The sequence below is a fragment of the Oncorhynchus clarkii genome, chromosome 20, assembly GCF_045791955.1.
Source record: "Oncorhynchus clarkii lewisi isolate Uvic-CL-2024 chromosome 20, UVic_Ocla_1.0, whole genome shotgun sequence".
In the NCBI taxonomy this organism is placed as follows: Eukaryota; Metazoa; Chordata; class Actinopteri; order Salmoniformes; family Salmonidae; genus Oncorhynchus; species Oncorhynchus clarkii.
In genome coordinates, this window is record NC_092166.1 from 85493684 (window position 1) to 85507744 (window position 14061).

At 45.9% G+C, this 14061-nt stretch overlaps 1 protein-coding gene across 1 annotated transcript in view; it reads right to left on the reverse strand.

Annotated features, from left to right (window-relative positions):
* Positions 1-473: 473 nt before the first annotated feature.
* Positions 474-14061, reverse strand: part of LOC139377186 (nucleolar and coiled-body phosphoprotein 1-like) — a 33170-nt gene continuing 19582 nt past the window's right edge. Inside the window, exons 14-17 of the mRNA XM_071120187.1 lie at positions 11925-12137; positions 10378-10499; positions 8564-8644; positions 474-2475 (exon numbers count right to left, since the gene is read on the reverse strand). Of these exons, the coding sequence (XP_070976288.1) occupies positions 2317-2475; positions 8564-8644; positions 10378-10499; positions 11925-12137 (575 nt within the window). The 3' untranslated portion in view covers positions 474-2316. The remainder of the gene's footprint in view (positions 2476-8563; positions 8645-10377; positions 10500-11924; positions 12138-14061) is intronic.

The window sequence follows — 14061 nt, forward strand, 5'->3', positions numbered from 1 at the left end:
CTACCTCGCTCTCCAACCAAGGTGCAGGGAACAGAGGCAGAGAACAGAGAACAGAGAATATAGAACAGAGGCAGAGAACAGAACAGAGAACAGAACAGAGAATATAGAACAGAACAGAGAATATAGAACAGAACAGAGAACAGAGAATATAGAACAGAGAACAGAGACAGAACAAAAGCAGAGAACAGAGAATATAGAACAGAACAGAACAGAGAATATAGAACAGAACAGAGAACAGAACATAGAACAGAACAGAGAACAGAGAATATAGAACAGAGGCAGAGAACAGAACAGAGGCAGAGAACAGACACAGAACAGAGGCAGAGAACAGAACAGAACAGAGACAGAGAACAGAACAGAGGCAGAGAACAGAACAGAACAGAGGCAGAGAACAGAACAGAGGCAGAGAACAGACACAGAACAGAACAGAGACAGCTCTCAGGGTTATTTACATGTTGGTTGTATTCTTAAACAAACCTTTTATTGAATTTCATTGAGCTCCAAAGAGTTGCTCAACTTCACAGGTCAAAAGGAAATGACAGCTAAATGTGCAGGGAGGAAGGAAATTGGGACACAAACGGACTTTATTCCAATAATAAACAAGACTCAATAAGAAAGGGGTTACATTCGAGTAGAAACAGGAAATTTAAATTCACAAAATTATAACCTCGAGGTTAGCTGTTCCGGCTGTCAATCAAGCTGCTGGGCCAAGAGAAGTACCTCAGCTGCCAATGATGAACCACCTACCAGACCGACGGGGGGCAGTCTACCAGACCGACAGGGGGCAGTCTACCAGACCGACAGGGGGCAGTCTACCAGACCGACAGGGGGCAGTCTACCAGACCGACAGGGGGCAGTCTACCAGACCGACAGGGGGCAGTCTCACATCAGCAGGAATTAACCCCAGGATGACGCCCGAAATGGCACCCTATTCCCTATATAGTGCACTACTTTAGACCAGAGCCCTATAGAACCCTATTCCCTATATAGTGCACTACTTTAGACCAGAGCCCTATGGTGCACTACTTTAGACCAGAGCCCTATGGAACCCTATTCCCTATATAGTGCACTACTTTAGACCAGAGCCCTATAGTGCACTACTTTAGACCAGAGCCCTATGGAACCCTATATAGTGCACTACTTTAGACCAGAGCCCTATAGAACCCTATTCCCTATATAGTGCACTACTTTAGACCAGAGCCCTATAGTGCACTACTATAGACCAGAGCCCTATGGAACCCTATTCCCTATATAGTGCACTACTATAGACCAGAGCCCTATTCCCTATATAGTGCACTACTTTAGGGTGCCATTTCAGATACACCCAGATCCTGTTCAGTAGAGGGGGGGGGGGGGATGTTTTATAATTGAGTGAGAAAGGTACTGCATGGACTTGTACAACAAGTGTGTTCTCCTGTTTCCAAACGTTTTGTATACTGAACATGACCCAGGGAGTTCCTTCAACACTATAGAGCTCGTAACAACAGTTGGATGATCCCCGGCTTACAACAAGTTAAACACGTACATAAAACCTTCATATCTAAACCGTGATGGGTCTCCGTGAGACTGCAGAGGATGTTAAAGGACGGACAAGTTCCAGACCGTTCACATGGCAGTGGCTGAACGCTTATCCAGGTGTTGTGAGATCTGGTAGGGGACGGCAACATCTGGTAGACGACGGCATCATTCAAAAGGCCTTGTCTGCATTAAAAATCAAGTAACCCTCCTCCTCCAAACCGCAAGAACAGAGCATTTCAAAATGTTGATACTGAAAAGACACTGGACAGAAGGGGGAAGATACCGCGCTGACAATACTACAACAAGCAACAGATTAATGGCTGAGAGAAAAAGCAAAAAAATAAAAAATTGAGAACAGTTTACACTTTTAAATGGATATTTAACAGAATTGGTGGCTTACTACCGCCACCCGGTGGCTATATGTTGTAAATGCAGCCTAAGGACATTAACCCTTTAGTAATCTGTACAACGTTTAAAGCACAGAGACAGACCACTCCCCCTGCAGCCTTGACCCACGAGACAGCATCCTAAATAGCACACTACTACCTATGTAGTGCACTGCTCTAGATCAGATCAACAGCACTATAAAGCAAATAAGGTGCCATTTCAGGACCACTTGTGTCGTCTTCTACCCCATAAAAAAGCCTTTAAAAAAAGGTTTAACACAGACTTATGAACTAAAATCACTAGGTAGCCAGCTGTCAGTGTGGCCGTCTTGTCAACACAGCTGTAGGTAGTTCAGTTGATGTTTCGGCTCAATCAGGTCGGAGGGGGGTGATGATGATGATGACTAGGTTCTCAGTCGCTGTCGAACCTGATGGAGTTGACGGACTGGGAGATGGCTCCTCCGCGGTAGCTTCCCCTCTTCTTCTTGGTCTTCTCGTGACGGAAGGACTTCCCCTTGGTGAAGCGGAGCACGTCATTGGCCCTCTGGCCCCAGTCTCCATCCGACCCGCGCTGAGGTGAACAGAGAGAGACGAGTCAAAACACGAAGAGCACCATGATGACATGATCACATCCCTGGATCAACACAATACCCATGATGACATGATGACATCCCTGGATCAATACAATACCCATAATGACATGATCACATCCCTGGATCAATACAATACCCATAATGACATGATCACATCCCTGGATCAACACAATACCCATGATGACATCCCTGGATCAATACAATACCCATAATGACATGATCACATCCCTGGATCAATACAATACCCATAATGACATGATCACATCCCTGGATCAATACAATACCCATAATGACATGATCACATCCCTGGATCAATACAATACCCATAATGACATGATCACATCCCTGGATCAATACAATACCCATAATGACATGATCACATCCCTGGATCAATACAATACTCAAGATGACATGATCACATCCCTGGATCAATACAATACCCATGATGACATGATGACATCCCTGGATCAACACAATACCCATGATGACATGATCACATCCCTGGATCAACACAATACCCATGATGACATGATCACATCCCTGGATCAATACAATACCCATAATGACATGATGACATCCCTGGATCAACACAATACCCATAATGACATGATCACATCCCTGGATCAATACAATACCCATGATGACATCCCTGGATCAACACAATACCCATGATGACATGATCACATCCCTGGATCAGTACAATACCCATAATGACATGATCACATCCCTGGATCAGTACAATACCCATAATGACATGATCACATCCCTGGATCAATACAATACCCATGATGACATCCCTGGATCAACACAATACCCATGATGACATGATCACATCCCTGGATCAGTACAATACCCATAATGACATGATCACATCCCTGGATCAATACAATACCCATGATGACATCCCTGGATCAATACAATACCCATAATGACATGATCACATCCCTGGATCAATACAATACCCATGATCACATCCCTGGATCAATACAATACCCATGATGACATCCCTGGATCAACACAATACCCATGATGACATGATCACATCCCTGGATCAATACAATACCCATGATGACATGATCACATCCCTGGATCAATACAATACCCATGATGACATGATCACATCCCTGGATCAATACAATACCCATGATGACATGATCACATCCCTGGATCAATACAATACCCATGATGACATGATCACATCCCTGGATCAATACAATACCCATGATGACATGATCACATCCCTGGATCAATACAATACCCATGATGACATGATCACATCCCTGGATCAATACAATACCCATGATGACATGATCACATCCCTGGATCAATACAATACCCATGATGACATGATCACATCCCTGGATCAATACAATACCCATGATGACATGATCACATCCCTGGATCAATACAATACCCATGATGACATGATCACATCCCTGGATCAATACAATACCCATGATGACATGATCACATCCCTGGATCAATACAATACCCATAATGACATGATGACATCCCTGGATCAATACAATACCCATAATGACATGATCACATCCCTGGATCAATACAATACCCATAATGACATGATCACATCCCTGGATCAATACAATACCCATAATGACATGATCACATCCCTGGATCAACACAATACCCATAATGACATGATGACATCCCTGGATCAATACAATACCCATGATGACATCCCTGGATCAACACAATACCCATAATGCCATGATCACATCCCTGGATCAATACAATACCCATGATGACATGATCACATCCCTGGATCAATACAATACCCATGATGACATGATCACATCCCTGGATCAATACAATACCCATGATGACATGATCACATCCCTGGATCAATACAATACCCATAATGACATGATCACATCCCTGGATCAATACAATACCCATAATGACATGATCACATCCCTGGATCAACACAATACCCATAATGACATGATCACATCCCTGGATCAATACAATACCCATAATGACATCCCTGGATCAATACAATACCCATAATGACATGATCACATCCCTGGATCAATACAATACCCATAATGACATGATCACATCCCTGGATCAACACAATACCCATAATGACATGATCACATCCCTGGATCAATACAATACCCATAATGACATCCCTGGATCAATACAATACCCATAATGACATGATCACATCCCTGGATCAATAAAATACCCATAATGACATCCCTGGATCAATACAATACCCATAATGACATGACATCCCTGGATCAACACAATACCCATGATGACATGATCACATCCCTGGATCAATACAATACCCATGATGACATCCCTGGATCAATACAATACCCATGATGACATGATGACATCCCTGGATCAATACAATACCCATAATGACATCCCTGGATCAATACAATACCCATAATGACATGATCACATCCCTGGATCAATACAATACCCATGATGACATGATCACATCCCTGGATCAATACAATACCCATGATGACATGATCACATCCCTGGATCAACACAATACCCATGATGACATGATCACATCCCTGGATCAATACAATACCCATAATGACATGATCACATCCCTGGATCAATACAATACCCATAATGACATGATCACATCCCTGGATCAATACAATACCCATAATGCCATGATCACATCCCTGGATCAATACAATACCCATAATGACATGATCACATCCCTGGATCAATACAATACCCATAATGACATCCCTGGATCAATACAATACCCATAATGACATGATCACATCCCTGGATCAATACAATACCCATGATGACATGATGACATCCCTGGATCAACACAATACCCATAATGACATGATCACATCCCTGGATCAATACAATACCCATAATGACATCCCTGGATCAATACAATACCCATAATGACATGATCACATCCCTGGATCAATACAATACCCATGATGACATGATGACATCCCTGGATCAATACAATACCCATAATGACATCCCTGGATCAATACAATACCCATAATGACATGATCACATCCCTGGATCAATACAATACCCATAATGACATGATCACATCCCTGGATCAATACAATACCCATAATGACATGATCACATCCCTGGATCAATACAATACCCAATGACATGATCACATCCCTGGATCAATACAATACCCATAATGACATGATCACATCCCTGGATCAACACAATACCCATAATGACATGATCACATCCCTGGATCAATACAATACCCATAATGACATCCCTGGATCAATACAATACCCATAATGACATGATCACATCCCTGGATCAATACAATACCCATAATGACATCCCTGGATCAATATAATACCCATAATGACATGATGACATCCCTGGATCAATACAATACCCATAATGACATGATCACATCCCTGGATCAATACAATACCCATAATGACATCCCTGGATCAATACAATACCCATAATGACATGATCACATCCCTGGATCAATACAATACCCATAATGACATCCCTGGATCAATACAATACCCATAATGACATGATGACATCCCTGGATCAATACAATACCCATAATGACATGATCACATCCCTGGATCAACACAATACCCATAATGACATGATGACATCCCTGGATCAATACAATACCCATGATGACATGATGACATCCCTGGATCAACACAATACCCATAATGACATGATGACATCCCTGGATCAATACAATACCCATAATGACATGATGACATCCCTGGATCAACACAATACCCATAATGACATGATGACATCCCTGGATCAATACAATACCCATAATGACATCCCTGGATCAATACAATACCCATGATGACATCCCTGGATCAACACAATACCCATAATGACATCCCTGGATCAATACAATACCCATGATGACATCCCTGGATCAACACAATACCCATAATGACATCCCTGGATCAACACAATACCCATGATGACATCCCTGGATCAACACAATACCCATGATGACATCCCTGGATCAACACAATACCCATAATGACATCCCTGGATCAATACAATACCCATGATGACATCCCTGGATCAACACAATACCCATAATGCCATGATCACATCCCTGGATCAATACAATACCCATAATGACATGATCACATCCCTGGATCAACACAATACCCATAATGACATGATGACATCCCTGGATCAATACAATACCCATAATGACATCCCTGGATCAATACAATACCCATGATGACATGATCACATCCCTGGATCAATACAATACCCATAATGACATGATCACATCCCTGGATCAATACAATACCCATGATGACATGATGACATCCCTGGATCAATACAATACCCATAATGACATGATCACATCCCTGGATCAATACAATACCCATAATGACATGATCACATCCCTGGATCAATACAATACCCATAATGACATGATCACATCCCTGGATCAATACAATACCCATAATGACATGATCACATCCCTGGATCAATACAATACCCATAATGACATGATCACATCCCTGGATCAATACAATACCGGGAAAAATGCGGGGAAAATGCAAATTCTCTAACTATCAGTAAGGTTGAGTGGGCGGGGAAAATGCAAATTCTCTAACTATCAGTAAGGTTGAGTGGGCGGGGAAAATGCAAATTCTCCATCAGAAAGGCGGTGTGGGAGGGAAAATGCAAATTCTCTAACTATCAGTAAGGCTGAGTGGGCAGGGAAAATGCAAATTCTCTAACTATCAGTAAGGCTGAGTGGGCGGGGAAAATGCTAATTCTCTAACTATCAGTAAGGCTGAGTGGGCAGGGAAAATGCTAATTCTCTAACTATCAGTAAGGCTGAGTGGGCAGGGAAAATGCTAATTCTCTAACTATCAGTAAGGCTGAGTGGGCAGAGAGACAAATATTCATAAGTGTTCCCTTTGACTGCCAGGTTTTCTGACCGACTCCCAGAACTGTGTGTCCGGTGGGACATCCTCGCGTAAAGATCAAGCAACACAAATATACTTTCTAGCCCTGAAACAACAAGAGATATGACATGTTGTTTCAGCCATTCAGTGATCCTCTGCATTATTAACATCCAACTTTAGAGCAGCTCCATCTAGCCCATCGTTCAAACAACCAAGATGGCGACAGTTACATAAAACTAACCCACAAGGCATCCCGACTGGAGCAGTGGTCTAAGACACTGCATCACAGTGTTAGCTGATTCTGGGTTCTAGAGGGGGGGGCGTAGACACACGTTTCAGCCGGCCGCGACCGGGAGACCCATGGGACGGCGCACTGGCGACTGTTGGCGGGCCGGGCACATGGTCACCGGGTGTATGGTGCGTTTCCTCTGACACATTGGTGCGGCTGGCTTCCGGGTTAAGCGGGCATTGTGTCAAGAAGCAGTGCGGCTTGGTGTGGGTCGTGTTTCGGGGGACGCACGGCTCTCGACCTTCGCCTCTCCAGAGTCTGTACGGGAGTTGCAGCGATGGGACAAGACTAACTACCCATTGGATATCACAAAAAAAAAAATGTGATATCCAATTTTTTAAACTAAACGCTTCTCATCTTGTATTATATTGAGATTTCTCCAGTACAGGTGTGGCTCTGATCCACATACCTGACCGTACAGAACGTAAACAGAAACAGATGGTTAACTCTCTAGGTTTCACCGCTTGGCAGAGCTGTAATGGGCGTTCAGATGAGGGGCTTAGCACACAGAGCAGCAACGTGTTACAACATCCTGTACAATAAAATAGCCTTACAAATTACAACTGAATCAAGTGAGTGCTGGATTCATGTACACACGGCAGAGGGGGGGCATGGACACGGCAGAGGGGCGTAGACACGCCAGAGGGGCGTGGACACGCCAGAGGGGCGTAGACACGCCAGAGGGGCGTAGACACGCCAGAGGGGCGTAGACACGCCAGAGGGGCGTAGACACGCCAGAGGGGCGTAGACACGCCAGAGGGGCGTAGACACGCCAGAGGGGCGTGGACACGGCAGAGGGGCGTGGACACGGCAGAGGGGCGTGGACACGGCAGAGGGACAGAGGAGTGTAGATAAACTCACCTTGGCATCGAAGGAGTTGTCGGCCAGACGGTTGTCCACTTCAATTTCCTCCTCTACTATTCTACGGAAAGGTACATTGATCTTTAGAGGAGGGACACACAGACGGGGGACACACAGACGGGGGACACACAGACGGGGGGGGGGACAAAGACGGGGGACACACACAGACGGGGCACACACACAGACGGGACACACACACAGACGGGACACACACACAGACGGGACACACACACAGACGGGACACACACACAGACGGGACACACACACAGACGGGACACACACACAGACGGGACACACACAGACGGGGGACACACACACAGACGGGGGACACACACACAGACGGGGGACACACACACAGACGGGGGACACACAGACGGGGGACACACACACAGACGGGGGACACACAGACGGGGGACACACAGACGGGGACACACAGACGGGGGACACACAGACGGGGGACACACAGACGGGGGACACACAGACGGGGGACACAGACGGGGGACACACAGACGGGGGACACACAGACGGGGGACACACAGACGGGGGACACACAGACGGGGGACACACAGACGGGGGACACACAGACGGGGGACACACAGACGGGGGACACACAGACGGGGGACACACAGACGGTGAGACACACAGACGGTGAGACACACAGACGGTGAGACAGATGGTCACAGAGAGAATGAGGGGTTTAGTTCAGTCCGCATCTGACAACGCCCCACACCGGTTAGTACCACAATGCACCTCTGTTCTACAGCCCAAAGCATTTATTTACAAACACACGTGTGAGTGTGAATATATATTCATTTAGAAATGGGCCCAAACATTGATTCTGCTGGCATGGTAGTTCTGGCATCAATAGATGTTGTTGGCTATATATATATATATATATATATATATATCCATCTCCAACATGTAGCGCTACAGAGCCATCAAGGTCAGGGCCCATTTCTGAATACTGAGACTACGCCATCATAACAAATACATTGAACCAAAAAACCCAGCAGTCAGTCAGCCAGTCAATCAGTCAGCCAGTCAGTCAGTCAGCCAAGTCAGCAGCCAAGTCAGTCAAGCAGCCAGCCAAGTCAGCAGCCAGCCAAGCAGCCAGCCAAGTCAGCAGCCAGTCAAGCAGCCATCCAAGTCAGCCATCCAAGTCAGCAGCCAGCCAGCCAAGTCAGCAGCCAGCCAGCCAAGTCAGCAGCCAGCCAGCCAAGTCAGCAGCCAGCCAGCCAAGTCAGCAGCCAGCCAGCCAAGTCAGCAGCCAGCCAGCCAAGTCAGCAGCCAGCCAGCCAAGTCAGCAGCCAGCCAGCCAGCCAAGTCAGCAGCCAGCCAGCCAGCCAAGTCAGCCGGCCAGCCAGCCAGCCAAGTCAGCCGGCCAGCCAGCCAGCCAAGTCAGCCGGCCAGTCAGCCAAGTCAGCCGGCCAGTCAGCCAAGTCAGCAGCCAGCCAGCCAGCCAAGTCAGCCGCCAGCCAGCCAGCCAAGTCAGCCGGCCAGTCAGCCAAGTCAGCCGCCAGCCAGCCAAGTCAGCCGCCAGCCAGCCAAGTCAGCCGGCCAGTCAGCCAAGTCAGCCGGCCAGTCAGCCAAGTCAGCCGGCCAGTCAGCCAAGTCAGCCGGCCAGTCAGCCAAGTCAGCCGGCCAGTCAGCCAAGTCAGCCGGCCAGTCAGCCAAGTCAGCCGGCCAGTCAGCCAAGTCAGCCGGCCAGTCAGCCAAGTCAGCCGGCCAGTCAGCCAAGTCAGCCGGCCAGTCAGCCAGTCAGCCAGCCAAACAATCCAAGCTCTGAACCCCCAGTCAGTGTGACGGGGTCTCACCTTCTTAGAGACTTTGGGGTAAGTCTGTGGTGCTGGTAATACTTTCTGGTTTTTAGGCGTCGTTACTTCCTCCTCCTCCTCGCTCTCAGAAGACGAGTCTTCTCCATCCCTCTTTCTCTTGCCTGGGGAGGGAGAGAAGACGGACGGACGGGGGGGGGACATTGAGGAAACTGTCCTTGTAAATAATCGACCTTTGTTTCTAAAATAATTCAAACCTTAGTGAGGATGACATGAGAAGGAATTCTGAAATGTTTACCGATTTCCCCCCCATTTAAAAATGAGAACTAAAAAGCCCAGCAGGATTCAACAGCCCAGACAAGACACTGGTGAGCTACTGCGACACAAAAACAGAAGAATCGGTCAATTTTACCCCTCTTGGTAAATGACTGTAAAATATATTTCCCTTGACCTTGTAAACTGACACTCAACACATTAGACAACTATACTAAAAACTCACAAGACATTGATAGTAGGGCTGGGACTTCACAATAGGACATCACCATCGTACTTGGGTGCTGATACGATACGTAGTGGGAGTCTCACAATTCTACAGTTGAAGTCGGAAGTTTACATACAACTTAGCCAAATACATTTAAACTCAGTTTCACAATTCCTGACATTTATTCCTAGTAAAAATGTCCTGTTTTAGGTCACCACTTTATTTTAAGAATGTGAAATGTCAGAATAATAGTAGAGAGAATTATTTATTTCAGCATCACAATCCCAGTGGGTCAGAAGTTTACATACTAATTGAGTGTATTTGGTAGCATTGCCTTTAACTTTTTATGGCTGCAGGGGGCAGTGTTGAGTAGCTTGGATGAAAAGGTGCCCATTGTAAACGGCCAGCTCCTCAGTCTCAGTTGCTAATAGATGCATATTATTATTAGTATTGGATAGAAAACACTCTAAAGTTTCCAAAACTGTCAAAATATTGTCTGAGTATAACAGAACTGATATTGCAGGCGAAACCCAGAGGAAAATCAAACCAGGAAGTGGCTTCTATTTTTAAAACTATTGTTGGAAAAAAGACTTGTGTCATGCACAAAGTAAATGTACTAACGGACTTGCCAAAACTATAGTTTGTAATCAAGAAATTTGTGGATTGGTTGAAAAACTGGTTTTAATGACTCCAACCTAAGTGAATGTAAACTTCCGACTTCGACTGTATGTGTACTGGGATTCGATACTGTGATTTTATTGTGTTTCGATGTTTTAAACATTTTGCTCACAATACATCTTCAAGAGAGAAAACAAAGTTTAGTCGTGGAAATTAGTGTTGGAAACAAATTGGCTCCCCATTTTTTTTTTTTAAATGAACGAAGGAGAAATAAACACGAGATTTGCTGCAGGCTAACTAGGACAAAAACAATATTGCAATGTCAAAACGATACATTAAAAATAATATCCCAGTATGTAACTATCGACCCCCTCATCACTAATTGATAAGTTATATTCTTTAAGAATCAGTGGGTAAATATCAGGAATTGAAATGACCATTGACCAGATTCCCAGGTTCCAGACCGAACCTTCTAGAGTTCAAAGCTCACCGTTAGTGATGGGAGTGGTGACTGCTGCCGGTGCTTTCGCCTCCTCTTCCTCAGAGCTACTGTCCTGGGACGATGACGACTCGGCAGCCTTAGCCGGTGTTGTTGCCTTGGCAGCAGGGGTGGAGGAGGCTTTAGGTGTAGCTGCCTTCTTAGTCGAGGCTGGGGTAGCTGCCTTCTTAGTCGAGGCTGGGGTAGCTGCCTTCTTAGTCGAGGCTGTTGCAAGGTTCAAGGTTCAATTGATGATACGTATACAAATGCAATGAAATGCTTACTAACAAATCAACCTCAAAATATAAAATAGCTATGATAGGCCTACACAGTACATATATTAAATACATGTAGGACTAAGTCACAGTGAAGAGGCACCATGAGAAAGAGTCTGCCTTCTGAAAGCATCAGCTTCAGTTCAGCCAGCGTCTAGCTGGCATACTCGCTTATAAGACCTTCGCTTGTCCATATCGCCGTAGCCAGTATACACTTCCTCAAAGTAGTCAGAATTAATAAGAACTCAAGAAATCGATCATTAAGTTTGACGTTTTTGAGAAAGGAGTAGTCTCTCGATGACAAACAGTTAAACGAAGAATTCCCTACTGTTGACTAATCAACGACGAAGGGGCGTAGACTAGAGATCTTCACGGAGCCACCTGTCCCCCAAAACCCAATCCGGGACCCGAGCAGATACAGATCCAGAAATCAAAATCCTATCACAAGTCTAAGTCAGATCTGATATGATTATCACGGGTGATGTCAATATGTAATTTCAACTGACTTGAGTAGCACGTGTTGCTTGTTGTAGTTGGCCAATCATATGGTCATCAAATCAGCAATAGGCTAGTCGTAGAGCCTCAAAAGCCTCTGTGTGGCAAAAGTTAGGCTACACAGTACGACCCCTGCTAGAGCGTCGCCTCTCTACCTCCACTCCCTCACAGTTTCTCAGCTCCGGTTAACCTCTTGAAACTAGGGGGCACTATTTTCATTTTTGGAAAAATAACGTTCCCAAAATAAACAGGCTATTTTGTCAGGACCAGATAATAGAATATGCATATAATTGACAGCTTAGACATAGTCTGTGAGTATAACAGAACTGATATTGCAGGTGAAAGCCTGAGAAAAACCCATTTAGGAAGGGACACTTAATTAGAAAGCTCTGCGTTCCTATGCATCCCTATTGAGCAGTGAATGAGATCTCAACCAGATTCCTTTTTCTATGGCTTCCCTAATGTGTTAATTTTGAACGACAACATTGCGTCAGTGGTCAGCTAGAGGCTCCCTCACGGTTTCTCATCTCCGGTTAATAAAGTAGCTTCGACTTTTCTGCGTCCATCTCTCGGATCAGACCGGTCCGACCAGGTCTATACGGAACGAATCTAGCTGTCCTCGGATCGGACTGGTCCGACCAGGTCTATACGGAACGGATCTAGCTGTCCTCGGATCGGACTGGTCCGACCAGGTCTATACGGAACGGATCTAGCTGTCCTCGGATCGGACTGGTCCAACCAGGTCTATACGGAACGGATCTAGCTGTCCTCGGATCGGACTGGTCCGACCAGGTCTATACGGAACGGATCTAGCTGTCCTCGGATCGGACTGGTCCGACCAGGTCTATACGGAACGGATCTAGCTGTCCTCGGATCGGACTGGTCCGACCAGGTCTATACGGAACGGATCTAGCTGTCCTCGGATCGGACTGGTCCGACCAGGTCTATACGGAACGGATCTAGCTGTCCTCGGATCGGACTGGTCCGACCAGGTCTATACGGAAAGGATCTAGCTGTCCTCGGATCGGACTGGTCCGACCAGGTCTATACGGAACGGATCTAGCTGTCCTCGGATCGGACTGGTCCGACCAGGTCTATACGGAACGGATCTAGCTGTCCTCGGATCGGACTGGTCCGACCAGGTCTATACGGAACGGATCTAGCTGTCCTCGGATCGGACTGGTCCGACCAGGTCTATACGGAACGGATCTAGCTGTCCTCGGGTCTGTTCGGAACAGGTCTGTATATCTTTTTTTTTTAATGTATTCATGCATATCAGGTACGGGTGGGGAAAGCCCCAGTTCCACGTTGGAACAACTTTTTGGATCCGTGAATGACTCTAGCGTAGAATTTGGCTACCCACTTCAGCTTGCCTAGAT